This window comes from Volvox carteri (genome assembly GCF_000143455.1).
Source record: "Volvox carteri f. nagariensis unplaced genomic scaffold VOLCAscaffold_40, whole genome shotgun sequence".
Lineage (NCBI taxonomy): Eukaryota > Viridiplantae > Chlorophyta > Chlorophyceae > Chlamydomonadales > Volvocaceae > Volvox > Volvox carteri.
The window spans coordinates 370520-386748 of NW_003307583.1; the positions used below are offsets into that span (position 1 = coordinate 370520).

At 57.6% G+C, this 16229-nt stretch overlaps 2 protein-coding genes across 2 annotated transcripts; one reads left to right on the forward strand and one right to left on the reverse strand.

Annotated features, from left to right (window-relative positions):
• Window positions 1-208: 208 nt before the first annotated feature.
• On the forward strand, window positions 209-9534 carry pus7 (pseudouridine synthase mitochondrial precursor; the record flags this gene model as incomplete). Its single annotated transcript, XM_002954005.1, has 15 exons — window positions 209-242; window positions 381-475; window positions 730-1224; window positions 1436-1633; window positions 1834-2114; window positions 2578-2633; window positions 2757-2764; window positions 5299-5512; window positions 5732-5821; window positions 6144-6217; window positions 6913-7511; window positions 7825-7864; window positions 8211-8449; window positions 8865-8968; window positions 9194-9534. 15 exons carry the CDS (start codon window positions 209-211, stop codon window positions 9532-9534), a joined length of 2868 nt encoding a protein of 955 aa, XP_002954051.1.
• A 1321-nt stretch (window positions 9535-10855) lies between these two features.
• Window positions 10856-15932, reverse strand: VOLCADRAFT_42929 (uncharacterized protein; the record flags this gene model as incomplete). Its single annotated transcript, XM_002954082.1, has 9 exons — window positions 10856-10956; window positions 11715-11830; window positions 12191-12351; window positions 12791-12829; window positions 13408-13576; window positions 14650-14751; window positions 15032-15083; window positions 15405-15542; window positions 15836-15932. Coding segments are annotated over 9 exons (975 nt in total), but the record flags the coding sequence as incomplete, so codon positions are not given.
• Window positions 15933-16229: the final 297 nt, after the last annotated feature.

Consider the following 16229-nt stretch of genomic DNA (forward strand, 5'->3'; position numbering starts at 1 on the left):
TCGGTAGGGGTACTCGCCCTGACCGTTGATGAGACTAGCTTTTAAGCCGAAGAAACATATCTTTTAAATTTGTTGCGTAGTGCATCGTCGGGGAATCCAATTGCGTGGCCTGGCCTGCCTGCTTTCTCGCCTGTCGGAATAGGTCGCGGCGGGATTATAGAGGTAAGTCGCCACTACATAACGGATTGCTTCCTAGTGCTTGCATCTTATGTACTTGGACACAGCAAAGGTACAACAGAAACGTGAGTTGGAAATTGTCGGGAAAGCACTGGCTTTCGATGCCGGATCCCGTCTCACGTTTTCCTGGTTTTGTACACATTTTGCACCCTTTTGTACGCGATAGGTCTGCAGCCCTGGTCACCTATGCCGCGACGTGGCAGCTCAGATGGCGTTGGCAGAGGCCAGGCACGGCTCGGTTCTGTGGATGGCAATTGGACCCCAGGCGATGGTCTTCGGCAGCTCCGTTCTGCGGGAGGTGCGCGGGACTCGTAGGTGCTTTTGTGCCAGTTTTACGCTGGGGACTGTTCCAACCTCCAGATATGACCCATGATGTCCCCAAGCAAAACCCTGCCCACCTAAGCATCGATCAAACCAACCAGACCATGTTTACGGTGAAGGCCGTTATGGGTGTCACCTTCCCGTCCTAGCCACACTGGTCCTTCACTATGGGGAATCCTAACGGCCTCTTAAGTACGCCCCTACATGTACTTGCTATTTTGCGCACGTCAGGTGCCCAACTTGAGTCTTCAGGTCAGGGCGGTCGATACCGTCGACGACTCAGAGGTTGCATTGGAGAGCCTGCTTCGGCTGGTTCGACAACAGACGTACACCATGGTAGTACTGGACCACGTGGAGGGGCTCGCCCCGCCGCCGCGACCACTGCCGCATCCTGCAGCCAGGGGTATGGCACGCCTGCCACCTGCGCCTCCGACGGTGGCGGTGCAAGGTGGGGCAGCAACAGCAGGAAGAATAGATGCCTCGATGGCGGCGCGGGAGCCTGCCGTCGTAGCAGCGCCAGTGGCGAGGGGCCCTGGTGCTGCAGCGCTGACAATGACGGCTGCAAAGGGTCAGCAGCACCAACAACTGCAGGTGTATCAGCGGGACAGCCTTTGCGCGTCGAGCACTGGCTACGGTTCGTCCACCAACGCTGCGTGGCACTATCAATACCACCACCATCGATCCCCACAACCACTCGATGCTGTCTCCTCTCCGCTCAACCTCAAGGTGAGAGCTTTTCGCTGCCACGGACATACCCACGACCCTTGCCTCGGCTGCAGCAGCCAGCCTAGCACAGCATTAATGGCGTGCAGAGGCAGCCATGAAAGAACTTCAGTGATCATCCTTACCGGTATTTTAATATGATGGCGCGGCTATCCTGCCCTTGAAAGGTGCTGTCCCCTCTTAGCATGGCCCCATGATGGGTGCACATGCGGAGGCCTTTGGCCTTCCCGCCCACGTCTTCTACCCCAAAACTCAATTTTTGCAGTTTCTACACAACGTGCTGCCGCTGCTGATAGAGAGAACCCTGGCGGATCTGTCGGCCAGCTGCGGGCCCGACCTGCGGACAACCACCCTCGTCATAAACTCCTACCCATTCACCCACCCATACCTGTGGAGAGAGCGGATAGATCGGGTGAGGCAGCAGCGGCCATGATGGGCCTGGCCTTGTCCGGTCCAGCTCTGAGTGGATGGTGGTATGGGGGGAAAGACCCTAGAACCGCACAGCGTGGACGAAAGGATATTGCACTAGCAGTAGTGGTGGTTCATCCCTTTTGTAACCTTTGGATATCCGTGTCAAGTGCCTGCATTTTCCCTTATTCCGGGTCCATTCAGGTGGCCTCGGTCTCCAGCAGCCTGGCGAATGCTGCGGGGGTCGGCGCCCGAAGCCGCTGGGCACGCCGCGCCATCCTGCGCTACGCTGCGGCAACCTTGCATGTTACGCCAGAGGGGGGCGAGGCCGCCGCGGCGGCGCCGGGAGCAGCCACCGGAAGCGCGGCTGGGGCGGGAGCTGTTGCTGGGGCGGCGTCAGGACAGGGTGCCCCTGTCCGCGTCCTGCGTGCGGTGCTGTCGCGCGGGGGCCTCACGGGGGAGGAGGACGGACCTCTGCGCACTTGGTGAGTGGTTGTAAGTTATTGTAACTTTGTGACCCATTGTGGGCGTGGGGGCTGGAAGGCACCCAGTTGGTAAGGCGGATCCAGCTGGCTAGGGTTGGGTATGGATGGAAGGACGGTCAGCCGGGCGGTACCTGGCACGTAGAGGCGAAGGAAAGGGGTTGCAAGGCCCATGTCGCGTTATCTGCTGTGCCTGCGGGCTTCTGTGACCCCCTGCTGGGATCTGCATTGTCTCCGTTGCGGTAGAGCAAAGAAGTACGAGAAATAGCGATAAATGGTTCCAATGAAGGGAAGGGCTGGGTCGGCGGTTTAGTTGGAGAAGATTCAGGGATGGTGTTGCGGACAGGTTTCGACCTGGAAGATGGTTTCGTGAAGTGCGCACTTCCCACTGTCCAGGTCCCGGTGTGGCGTTATCTTTTTCTAAGTACCTCATCCGCCATGAAACTCCCCTGTTCCCCGTTTGCAGGTCGCTCACTACCCCCGTCCGCAGTGCGTTGCCGTCGCCACCGCGGCGTCTGGGCGGTGCATAGTGCATGCCAAAGCCTGTCGTGATGGGCATGAGCCACTAGGGAACGGTGTTTCAGGGCAATAGCATCGAAGGCTGGCTGCTGCCCTGGGTCTGTGACCTATATACTCCTATCACAGAAGTTGAGGTGGGAAGCTCTTTATTTTATATATGGCTGTGTGAAGGAGGGTAAGGGAGAACCTTGCTTGGCACACCGCCGTCCGTGCACACGGTCTGACTCCTGTACTCACAAACAGACACAGCGATATGTGTGTATTGGTACCCACATAGGTACATATAGTTGTACGGATTATGCAATTCAGTGCTAACCGGGCAGCCACGAACAGCCAATACATTAGGGCGGTATCCTGCTGTGCCCGGCAAGCCTCATCTGTCGGGGGCAGGGCATTATGTTCGTGAGGCCTCTCGGCAGCTCCTGTTGTGCCCACCCTGAACATACGGTTATAACCTGTTGCTGATTAAGGAACGAAAATGGTGGTGCACTGGTGTGCTCTTGGTGAAGGACATATATTCCACTGGGCAACCGAGATAACTGCATGAGGAATGGGGTAAAACATGCTTAAATATGGTGAATGATAAGCAGAAGGCGGTGGAAGGAAAACGGAGGTCGGCCAGGGTAGCTTTCTAATATAGTACTACGGTGTTGTCATTGTGGTGTGTTTACCCTGCACCCATAAGTCAGGAGTAGACTTAGGGTTGCCAGGTAATCGACGATGGGAATGGTCCGTCTTTAGAGCTGTATGTAATCGGTGTTCGGGTGAAATGGGTAGAAAGGACCATACCTGAGGTTTAGACTCAGACGAGGTCTCAAGGAGCGCAGTACCATTGAAACCGCAGTTCAAGGGTGGTGTGTCTGCGACACGCCCCTGATCTTGAATCTTGGAGCCGGCCTTTAGCAGGCGGTTGTTTCGTCGCGTAGGGGTGATGATGTGGTCGCATTTCGCAAAGGCGGACGGCGCGGCAAGTGGTCGTCGTCTTTCACCTTGTCTGTTCACCCTCGTGGTGGTTTTTTCTTATTGTTTCGCGGCATCAATACATAACACAACCTAACGACCCTATAGCATATGTACTGAAGTCGATATTGCTGATAGTATTCCTAGCAATACCCATAGTTGATGTTGCCCCTATGTTGTGTGACGCCGGTTAACCTGTCAAGCTGGATATAGATGTCAGTTAATGCCGTGGATATGCAGTAGATACAGAATATTATGTAGGCAGTTGGTCGTTGGCCGTTGATTATGAGTCAGTCAGCTAGGACATCGAGGTGTTTTTAAAGCGTATTGGTTGTACGAATTACGATCGCAGTGCGTGGACTGACCTGGAACGTGTGAGCATTTGCCCAGTGCTCGTGAGACGACCCTGCTGATGCCGTTTCATTTTGTGTGTGGATGAACAGGCACACACCCTTGCAATTGTAAGGGTGAGCGTTATACCCGCTGTTGTGTTCACAATTTACCTGTGTCCACACGTGTTTACAGGACAATGCGATCGTAATTAGAAATTGGCGCGCTGAAAACATGCGCACGTTACAGTTAGGGGCACAATGAGGCCATTACTCCGAATATCCAACGAGCACCCTTCGTAACTACCACCGGATACCGCACTACAGAACCGCACGATGTAGCGATTGCGCCCCAATTTTCTGTACACCTCCCCCCTGCCACCGTATCATACTCCTAGCCCCGCGCCGCTGCTCGCCCTTTTTCCGTCTTAACGGCCGTGGCTGCTCCGGGCAAGGGATCCCTGTAAGACTCTGGCGGGGTATCAAATAAACAGTTACGGTTCATGGGGAATGGCGTGTGGTCGGGTTGCATTGCCAGCTCGCGTAGCCGAGGCGGAAGGGCCTTCAGGGCGGACTGCTGGAGTAAGAACTTGACCTCCAGGTCATGGCGCCACGTACGGGTCTCCATTTCGACCAACTGTTCGTGAGCAGTAATAGTTTCCTGCTCCTTTTTTGTGAGTGGAACCTGCTGTCGCGTTGGCGAGGAGAGCAGCTCCACCATCGCCTGCAGTCGTGGGTTGCCTTCGCCTACGCCATCTCGGGCACCCGACTTTTTCTTTTGTTTCGCAGAGTCTCCGCCTGTCTTAATAAACCCGGCGAGGCCGCGTATTTGCTCCGCCGCACTTGCAGCTGATACCGAAAGAAATATACCTGGCGACGAACAACAGGCTTGGCTATGACTCGTGATCCTAGATAGGATTAACGTTCTAGAACAAATGATGCCCGGCGATGTCATGTTTGCAATGTCACAAAGCCCCAGCGTCGCAGCAAGACAGAACGTGGGCAGGTAAGCAAAGGGTATTGAAGGCTTGAGCTGAGGCCCAGTGTTTATGCAAAATAGTTCCGAATCGCGTTGCTCCAATAATACTGTTGTGCAACGGTGCATGCAAGCCACCTGTTGTAACCATACTAGTTACCGCATCTCGTCCCGCTGTCGTGAATGTTATTATCATAATGTCCGGGATTCTTGTGCGCGTTACAAACGTATCATTTCAAATCGCCATATGATTTTGGCCACCCTGCAATGCCAGCCCAAAGGCATGCGGCCCTCTGACAGTTCCCCATCGTCCGAGCCGCCTGCCGAACCCGAAACATGACGTAATTGGTACCAAACAAACCCGTTAGCTGCAACATCACTGATGCGGTGTTGCATTCCACAGCAATGGCTGCAACTCTTTGCGGCGTCCCAAGGGGCGTCGAGCGTCTGGGTAGGCGCCGGGGCACGCCTGGACAGCTGGCGGGGCTTGTCCGCACAGCAGTCCATCGGAGCCCCATCTTCCAAACGCTCGACAGAAGCTATCAACCACGTCACGCCGGGCCAAGCGCTGGAATCGGTTGTGACGCTAGCTCTCCATGACTCACAACAGAAGGCTCGTAAGTGTCTGGTTGGCGTCTAGGCAAGTAGGCGACCAAGCCAGGGAACAACAGGAACAGGACTGCGAAAATGCCATACCCTGCCTCGTCCCATACCCTCCCCCGCACACCCTTGGCGGCAGCTTCACTCGCTTGTGGTTCGTCTTTCCCCCTCACAACCCACTTCTGCACACAGTTTCCCACCCCACGGCGTTGCCTGCGTTCCTCTGCGAACCACAGTACGCGCCCGGGCGCTTCTGGAGCGCTTCATGGAAAGCTTTGACACCACACCACCCGCGTCGTACATCAGGAGCGTGGGAGTGCCCACAGGTAAGAGCTCCATGCGGGTACGACAGGCGTACATCTAAGTACTGCTTCCGTACGGTGGGTGTATCGAATATCAGTGAGTCAGCGATAGGGACCAAGCCGCGAGGAGTAGGCGGCAGACGACGTCACAGCACTGGAGGTGGCTGCTTCTCCGCCGCTTCGCAGCACATATTCCCAGCATATTCCCACCTCCTCCTCTGGCCTATCCATTATGCGTCTCCACATGCCCGCCACCACTAACCCCCTATCACTTCCCATTCCACTACGCTCCCCCCACACCCCGCGTCATATCCCCATCATGCAATGCCCATAATCCCTTTCGCAGCCATGTCCTGGATGAGGCGCCGGGGGCCCGATGTACCGCATGCTGTACTGTACCGCCTGTTTAGGCAACGCCAGGTGAGGGGGACTGTGAAACAACTGCTGAACGACAAACTGGTGAGGCCATGGCGTTTCGCGCGGGAAAGAGAGTATTGGAGGGCGGCCTGCGGTGGCGCAAGCCTCCTGAACTACCAAATATGATATGGGATGCGGCTGGTGTTGACGGTGGTAATGGTGGTAATGGTCCGGACGTATGTGTACGCTGGTGAACCCGGGCCTTGGGAGGGAAAAGGAAACCCTAGCTGGCTAGGTAAAGCCCAAGGGCGAAGAGGACGCAGGTACGCACCTTCGGGAGGGGCAGGGCCACTGCCGACGCGCAGGCTGCCAGGGACTGCGGCATCCGTGTACGGCACCAGTGACGGAGTGCTTCTGGGCCTCCGTGACGGCGCCCGGGCGGGACGACTCGGACCGCCTGAGCTGGTCGTGGAAGGGTTTGATGGCCGGGGGGCCCGGGGGAAGGTAGCAGTGTTCCGTTGCCGCACAGGCCCCCATTGCTCCGCTTCGCATCGCCCCTGGTAATGCACCGCACCGCACCGCCATCCTCCCAGTCACCATTGACCAGTGCTTTCTCGCCGCCGCAGTTACATGCGTATGCGTTGAAAAAGCTTTTGGTTTTTCTGTTTCCCTAGATTCGATTGTTCGACGGGTCGACAGTACGGCGTGTGAGCGCCGCCCGGGCCCTGGACCCCGGTGACCTGCTGCTCTACCCCAAGTGGCTAACACCGTGTAAGCAACATCATCCGCGTCAGACGCTACGAAACCAGGTCCAGTACCAACACCAGAGCCAGATCCAGAACCAGAACCAGCAGCAGCAGCAACAGCTTGCGAGTCGTCGCGACGCTGCAGCGCGGGCCGCCGCCGCCATTGCCGCCGCAGCCGCGGCCCGCAGAGCAGACATAGAGGATGCCAGCGGCGGCGGCGGCGAGGACCGGTACTCTGACGAAGGTGATCGTCTGGGGTCGCATTCGTACGCTGGCCCCGGGCCAGGCAGCAGTAACGGCAGTAACGGCAAAAGCATCACCAGGGGTCGGTCCGCACCGCCGACGCCGACGCGGCTGCTGCAGCACCCCCTGGCATTATCCCCGGAGCGAGTACGGCGGTGGGTGCTGGCTGTTCACCCCGGGCTGTTGTTCCTGAACAAGCCGGCGGGAGTCCGGGTGCATGGTATGGCCGCGGGCGACGAGGCAGGTCGTGGCGCTGGGCGCAGCGGAGACCGGTCGGGAGTTGGCGGCGGCATGCGGCCGCCTGCTCCGGTGACGTTGAATGACGTCATGCAAGAGGGGTTACGTTTTGGACAGTGGGACGAGCCCAGGTAGGCGTGTGCGGCGGTGAGTTGTGGTTCAATCCTCGTATGCGTGGGGGGGTAAGGAAAGACGGGTGAGGGTGGGTGAGGGTGGCGTTGGCTTTTGCCTTGGACGTGTTCACTCCGCTAGATATTGGGGTATGGATGTGCTCGGGTACGACACCTTCATCCCTCTCTTTCCCTCTTGAGCCACGGGGTTCCACCCGGGGGTCCTACCTGCGTGCTGACTTTGGGTTTTCTTCCCAACCGAAAAAACGCCTTTTCCCCCTTCCCCCTCGGTGGGGGGTTTCCTGTCCCATTTCCTGCCCCTTTTTCGCCGCAGACTGGTGCACCGGTTAGACCAGGCGGCCAGTGGTGTGATGGTGGTGGCGCGGAATGCAGATGCGGCCACATGGCTGTGTGCTGCGTTCAGGAACAAGGCAGAGCAGGCGAGGAGGGAGGGCTGCTGAGGGGCGAAGGGGGGGAAATGTACTCTACTCGCGGGAATGCATAAACCGCGCGTCGTAAATCGCCGGGTCTGGGGAAGGAAAAAACACAGCATCACCGCCGGAACCGTCCAAAGCGAATAAGCGACTGCCCTGAGTCGGTCAGGAACCTTGTTCTCAAGCAAAAGGGACGGGACGGGCTGGGGGCGGCGATGCTGCTGCCTGTCCCCTTCCCCACATTACGAGTTTTCCGCCACGTTGTCTCTCCATGCGCACTCCGCAGGCCCTGTCCAGGGAGCGGCGGGGTGGGGAGGACAGAGACCCGAACGACGAGGACGAGGAGGCGGGCGGGTTCGGCGGCAGGGGCGGTGACCCGGCGCGGCGGGGACGCGTCGGTCCCGGGGGGCTTGCTCTCAACCGCGACGAGCGAGTTGGACGGGACGGGGAGATGCCCGCTATCCATCGAACCTACTGGGCATTCCTGGCTGGTGATTTGCAACCCCGGCAGAGCGGGCGTGTCAGGTGTGTGTGGGGGGGGGCTGTGGGTGGTGTGGAACTGGGGGTTTGTGTAGAAAGCCCCCGATCCTTTTCCTCGCTAGCCCCCCCCTGGTGCTGTTGGGCAACATCCTGTTTGACCACGTCTTTTCGCTGATATGCGGTCGACCTATAGGCCGATGCACACGGCTTCACTTTACCCCCGGGGGGCCATCCACGGCCCCCTTTTCATGCGGGTGTCGCGGTCTTGTTTGCACCTATTGTGTGCTCTATGGAAACCCTCGGCATCCATGCGTCCATTCTTGGAAACGTAAACCCCCACTAGCCTCGGCCTGAGTCCGTGTTCTCCCTTTGCGCCCATCTGTCGCCCTGTACTCCCTTGCCCTCTTTCCTCCTCCTCCTCCCCCCTCTCCCGCTGTCTGTCTGTCTGTCTGTCTGTCAGTCTGCCGGTGGTGGTCGACGGCGTGTTATGTCCGGCGGTGACCGCCTACCGTGTGAAGGCCACTGGATGCGGAGTCAGCTGGGTGGAGCTCACGCCGGAGACAGGTAGCTGGTTGGCTGGGTGGGTGAGGTGGTGAGTGGTGGGTAATGGGACCAGGCACAGGCGTTTAAGTTCATTTAAGCTTCGGGATCGTCTACCCGACCTGGAAAGCCCCCTGGGAATATAATTGTCCAATCTGAAAAAATTGTGACAGAAGCCCCTGGGAGCAAACCCGCAAGCAAACACGCTGCCGCGGCCCCAACCCTTTCCCCCCCGCACACATCGACCAGGTCGTCGCCACCAGCTGCGGATCCACTGCGCTCGGAAGCTTGGTGCGCCTATCATTGGTGATGGGCGGTACGGCTACCGCGGCCTGCCGCCCCGCCTGGCGCTGAGGGACCACCTGCCGCCCGAGTGGTGGGCGCTGCTAGGGGATGACCCGCGGGTCGTTCGGAGGAGCCGGGAGGCCGCCGGGGAGCCAGATCCGCTGCCGGCGCCTGTGCTGCTGCACTCTCGGGAGCTGGTGGTGAAGCGTCCAGGGAAGGCGGCGCTGGGGGCTGTGGCGCCTTTGCCCCTTTACATTCGGCAATTAATTGAGGCAGCTTGCTGGCCACTGCCCAGCGTGGGCTGAATTGAAGGGTGGACATGCGGATAGGCGGCTCGAGCGGATGCTACGTTTTGGCGGGACGCTGACGTGGTGCAGGGTGCCATGCTTGGCAAGCAGATGGACGGTTAGATCGGTGAAGCAATGCGCCGGTGATGCTGGAAAGTGGTGGCTGTGGTGTAACGGTACTGCAGGCCGCCTGCTAGGTTGTTCTTATTAGCTGTAGAGCGCAGGTGGCGGGGCGGTATCCCGTTCAGGTTACAGCTGCCGTTTCCAACAAGGCAATACAACAACTCGGCGCTTATAGAGTCTCTTAGTCCCAACGGAATCCATGCGACGCCTTCCGTCCCGTACATCTTCGTAAACAATTCCCCCCTCCTATATTTTCTCAACTTTTTGAGCTATCATGCAAGAGCTCATCCAGGGCACCCTCCAACGCGCGTTCGAACCTCTTCTGGGTGTTACTTTGTCTGTTCATTGTGTTGTCTATCACGATCCGTTGGGCGAAGAAGGAGGGAAGGGACGTGTGAAAAGTGAGGAGGTCTTCGTGCAGCAGGAAGTCCACATTCCATAAAGCTCTCTCAACAACAGAGTTCCAGTCGACGGGTCCGAACACATCGCCCAATCAGTCTCAACCCTCCCACCCCCGTACTCTTTTCCCCTCACATCAACTCAAACTGGCCTGGACAGGAATCGTTATCTCCCGACAGATTAACCCCTTCACCCTCTCCTCCCTCAACTAGATGCCCTCACGCAGAGGGGAAGAGAGTATCAAGAAAATCACGGCGCTGTCCATGCGATCACAACTTTAAAACAGCTAGCCGTGCCACGCCACTCCCAAAGAGCTGTGCGGCGGCTCGCTTCCACCACGGTTTCCCAACCCCAAATGCGGCGTTCCCGCCAACCTTTGACTTTACCCGCCAACCCCCTTCATCGTTTCGTGACGCTAATACCTCCCCACCTTTTTCCAACGTGATGACCTTTGCGTGCGACCCACTTAGGTCTTCGCCTTGCGGCTGCGCGGTGCTGCCGGGGAGCGCTTGGCAGCCGCGGGCATCGCAGCATTGCCGGCCGTGGCCCTCTGCTTCTTTGTCGCTGGCGCCCTCGCAGCCTTGCCGCTCCGGGGCCGCTTCTTTTTTGCCATACGAGCCGCCTCCTCGTCTTCTTCCTCTTCATCCTGCTCCTCCTCCTCCTCAGTGTTGAGATCTTTCCGCTCTTGCTGCTTGCTGCGTTGCGCTTTGCCCTTGCCCCTGCTCCCAAGTGCAGGCTTCGTTCCTTGGACGGCCCCGGCCTCGCCGGAGCGCTTGGCGGCCAGGCCAGCGGCCTCCTCCTCCTCTTCCTCCTCCTCTTCCTCCTCTTCCTCCTCTTCCTCCTCTTCCTCCTCTTCCTCCTCTTCCTCCTCTTCCTCCTCCTCGCTGTCGCTGGCTGTCTTCTTCTTCTTAGCGGCGCCTCGGCCGCCCTGGGCTGAAGCCCTTCGGGGATGTCAAAGGGCCAAACGAAGACAAGCGTGAGGGTACACGTGTCCTGATGCAGATGACCTAAAACCCGGAGAGCGAGGCGTAGTTCATATAGCACGGTAGATTAGTAGGGGACTGAGGTATTGGTGGATATTCAGAGCGCCGTCTGTGTTGCCCCTGGGGCCCCGTTCTCAGACACATATATGCGGTGTTGGGCTAGAAGCAAGCGTCTAGGGTGTAAGCGGGTACCGTACGACTCCCGACGAGGAGCCGTACGAATGTCCTTCAACCCGGATCCCCGGGCTCGGGATGCACATGTATGTAGCGAAGGCCCGGATCTCCTCACCGGGCGTGAATGTGTGCACAGGAATTCACACGGTAAATACGATGCCTCCTAAACGCGGACGCTTAACAAAGGTAACAAAAGATAATACATAAAAATGTGACCAGGGTGGACCATGGGGGCGGGAAAGGTTGTAAACGGCTTTGGTCATAGAAAGGACCACACAATGGCACCGGGGCAGGGATCATCATCATCGTCATCATCATCGCCATCATCATCGTCATCATCATCGTCATCATCATCGCCATCATCATCGCCATCATCATCATCATCATCATCATCATCATCATCGCGCACCGCTCTGCACCCACTGGATCCAGTGGGCCCCAGAAGCCGTTCCCAGTGAGCTTACCCGCTGATCTTGGTCTTGGCCTTTCCCTTGGCCGTACTGCCGCCGCTGCCGGTACCCGTGCGGGGCCCTTGGAGCTTCTGGAGGGCGGGCACGAAGGCCGAGGTGCGCGACCCCACCGTCACGAACTCGATTTTGTGGCCGTTGATGGACCCGGGCTTCCTGCTGTTCCACCTTTAAATGACCCGTGGGTCACGGGGTCCCGCCGATGGGAAGAAGGGATAGGGCAGGGAAAGGCTGATCGGCAGTGCCGGAGCGACATTACCGTACACATGTACTGCTGCCACACACACCCCAGAGCGTAATGCCAAGCGGGCTGGTGGGTGTGGTGAGAAGTGGTGCTCAGGTGGCAGATGAGGTTTGCAGCCGCGCAGGGGGGTGAGTCTTAGAGCCAGTCAACCAGTCAACCGGGCAGCCACTTCCTCCCCTGGATCTTGCACCGCCCAACTCCCCTTTTGCCACTAAGGGTACCGGTAGGTTCATTTGTCGTTTCCTTAACCCCACCGCGCCGCACCCCAGCCCAGCCCACCCTACCGGTGATGGAAGAGCCATTCGGGGGGGAAGCGGTCCACATCTGCCTCCAACTCGACAGCCTGTGTCACCACTGAGCGGATGGACTCGCGGAGGGCCGCCAGAGCGGAATCCCCCAGGGAGGCCGCTGACTGCTCCGGGTGAATGCGGGCTTGGTACAGAACCTGTGTGGTCCCACCGGGCGGCAGGGCGGTGGTTCTGTGTGTGTATGTGTGTGTGTGTGGTTTGGGGACTGAGGGCGGGGGTTTGTGTGGGGGTTTGTAGGTGGGGTAGGTGGTTAGATAGGTGGCTGGTTGCGCCCACTGCGGGAGCTTCATCCCAAGTCCATCACGTCGCTCACACACCTCACATCGCTAAAGTAAAGGCGGCCTGAGTTCGTTTCGCTCTCGAAGAGAAAGAGCCGGAGTTGATAACAGGCCGAGTCCTAACCCCGCCGTAGGCGCCCCGCCAGTCCCCGCCGCATGCTTCCCTCGAGTCCCTCCTTGACCTTCTCCTACCTGGCTGCCTCACCCGCTCACTCCCCAGGTCCCCTCCCGCTAGGAAGCCACAGCTCCGAGAGGTCACCCCTACGGGAGCCCGAGGCCGGTCTCCCAGGCGACCCACCTCGTCGCCCACCCAGTTGCCAATCCCGCTACAGAACTCCTGGGTACGTGTGCGAGTGAGAGAAGAGGGTGCACGGAGGAGGGGGGGAGAGAGGGCGGGAGAGAGGGCGGCGCCCCGAGGGCGGTTACCACTGACATGGGGATCCGGTAGTGCATTAGGCGAGAACAGGTTTTAGGAGGCCGGGGCAAGGACAGGTGCAAGGGGATTGGACAGAGGGGCAGGGTTGAACTCCTAAGGCCGCTAGGTCGGTTTGGGTTTTAGGGGTTTGAGGCTTCAGGGTTAGTAGCATCCGCGGTAATCCGGTCAAGTTCGGTCGAATCCGCTGTGATGCGGTGTTGTCTGAGACGTCGTACGGGGCTCGCCTTGGCACCTGTTAGTGCCAATAGATTGTTCGGGTGGGGACAGCGCCCACCGGTGATCTGTTCGAATACCCTGTAATACCCTGTAATATCCTGTGTTCATTCGTCACGCTCCCTTCAGACAGTCAGCGCCGGTCTGAATCTCAGCACATAACAAGCCTATTCTTGCCGAAAGAGTAACGAGAATAGGCTTTGAACACTGCAAAAATTCAGCTCAGCTTCTGTTTGCGTTTAGGTGTGATGCTTTGCCTGTATCACCTGGTCCAAGAGCAAAGCCTTAATTTTGAGACCCGGCGCTCTCGCCACCCGCTTCCGAACTGCCGCGATGAATTGCTCCAGAGGCGGTAGCTCGTCCAAAACATCAAAACCCAATTTGGAGAGCGGCTCCTGTGCTGAAGGGTTGGCGAGCAGCTTCACGCGGCCAAACCTAAGGGACGGGGACGACGACGACGACGACCAAGACGACGGCAGCCAAGCAACGTGACAAAAAAGCGAAAAAAGGTCAACTAAGTTGTGAAGTGATGTGGCGGTAGGCAACGAGCACCAAATGTCGCACAGTGGTATGCAGGAGCCTGTAGGGATACACGCAAATCGCTCTTTTGCTCTCGTCGCCCGCCTGCCTTTTTGGACTTTTCGGACCTCTTCTTCTTCCTCCCCGGTCTTCCTTTCTTTCAGGATTTTTCCTCTTATTCAGGCTTGGAAATGCTCACACATCCCCCTGTAAAGGATGTCTTGCCGCTTTCTCTTTTTGTTCGTCTGCGTTTGTACGTCGTCCACGTGCCGTCGCACATTTTGTTTCATGCTCACTGCTTTTGTTTGCCCTACCTGAATTCACATTTAGGTTCATTGAGTACGCGTAGTAGTATGATTAATTCTGATGGATGTTCCCATTCGCGTGAATCTACAGTGGGCTGTCATAGCCGTGCCCGTAGGACGCACGTAGGTATTATTGAACAGAGGTCGCTGCAACTGACTGTTTGCATATTCGCCCGATGTAACGTTCGGAGGTATGGTAATTCCTATTGTACAAAATCAATACAGGATCACACTGCAGAATACTTACTGCCCACGTTAGATATTCGGACGGCTTAGGTGTTCGGTGAAGATTTAGCGTCCTCGACGACATGCGCGTTCGATTTTTAATCCCCTGGTACGAATGGACTGTGCCTCCATTTTTAACAAAAAAGAAAAAAATTGCTTCACGGAAGGCAGCCATATGCGCCCCTATAAAATTTGAAACTCCTAAAAAAGCGCTCCCAGACAGGCTTGAACTGCCGACCTTGCGGTGACCAACTGCTTAACAGCCGCACGCTCTACCGACTGAGCTATAGGAGCTCACAATTTCGGGGAAACCCCGAAAGGTCTTGCGATGACTTCGCAATGAAGAACTTTTGCTTTATTATAACGCTTTGCTTATCCCACACATATCCCACACAACGTACCCCTCGCCCCCGTACACCTCATTACAAGAAATCGTCTACCAGCCCACCCAGCCCTCACCTCCTCACATCCACGAACGCAACCTTGGCGCCACCCTCCAGATCCAACTCCAGCTTGGTGAAGCGTGGGGGCCACTCGTCCGGGTTTGATGCCAAATGAATACTGCAGCAGAAATGGCGGGTTGCGAATGAATGGGGTTACGATGGATCCACCGATGCTGCCCGCACAACCCAACCAGTGCGAACAAGGCCCGAAGGCTCGGACAGCAGGACGAGGCGTTATGGCCATGCCAAAGCACTGGTGGTGATGGCTGGAGTTGCAGCTGTGGGGGTCTAATGCGTGTCTCGGGGTGCAGCAGGCCATGGGGTCCTACGGCTCCTCAAGCCCTTCACGCAACATACTGACGAGTGTGCGAGGTTCCGACCCAATGGTCATGTCGCACCGTTTGTATTTGGTCGCACCCATGTTCTGAACCACGATGCCGCCCGTCATGCCTGTCAACAAGCCAACCATCCAAGGATGAACAACCAAGGGTTCATTGTAGCCGAGGTAATGAAGTCCGTGTGGCGGGTCTCTTAAGGACGTACAAACCCACGCATGGCCGCGCCCGCCCGCGCGGGGTAGCAGAACCCAAATTGGACCTTGACTCTCTTTGGTCCACTATCATCATTCCTCCGTACATTTTCGTTCGTCTATGGCGCAGGTGCCACTGGTGGTTTGCGCTGGCGCCCCGAAGACCCACAGCCCAACACGCCGCAAAGACTGCAATTCATCTATCCGTTTGCAAGGCGACTCATGGAGGACGGCCACCGCACCAAAATGTAGCAGAGGCCAGAGCCCGTCGGGGTTGTCCAGCTCCAGCCACAGGTACTTGCCCTTGCGGTGGGCTGCAACCACCCGCCGACCCTCCAGAGCACGCCGTACATCATCCGGAGACGCGTCCTCGAAGACCTCTTTGGGTTCGGGTTTTCGGTGCGGAATTTCGGGGGCCAGGCGTGACGGAAGAAGATACCAGGAGGGAAGGGACAAATAATGTTGGGTATAGGGGAAATCCTTCGTAGTTCCCTAAGAACGGCTTCGAACGTTTTAATCGCCATCTTCAGCCTCCCAGCACGCTTGGGTTGCTAGTTGAGCGTGTAAGAGGAACTGGTTCATGCAGGGGAACACGCCAGGGGGTTGATCATACATATGCCCAAAAGGGCTTGTTGATACGAGCGGCTTGATACCAGCGGTCGTCGCCACTTACTATCGTCTTTCGCAGCCACAACTCTTTCAATCCGTTTGCCCACACAGCCTCGCTCCATAAGCCTTTTCGCTGCTTCCACCTCAGGTAGCTCGGGCATGGCGATGAGTTGGGGGCACCGAGGCCGGCTTGGGCGCGGTAACGATGGGAAAGTAAGGCTAGGACACAGTTCGTGGAAAGCTGGCCAGTCGCACTGGCGCACTTCGTTTGGATGCAATTGTCAATGGAGCCCCATATTGGTGCATGCCTCTTGCCCTGCTATTTGGCTTGCAAGGTAAGGTTGCAAGGGTCAACCGCTCCGAAACGGCATTGGCTCGTAACGACGTAACCAGGGCGAACAAATGGTAACCATTCGCGGTACACTCATCAATGATAGTGGTACTTATCGCATTAGCTG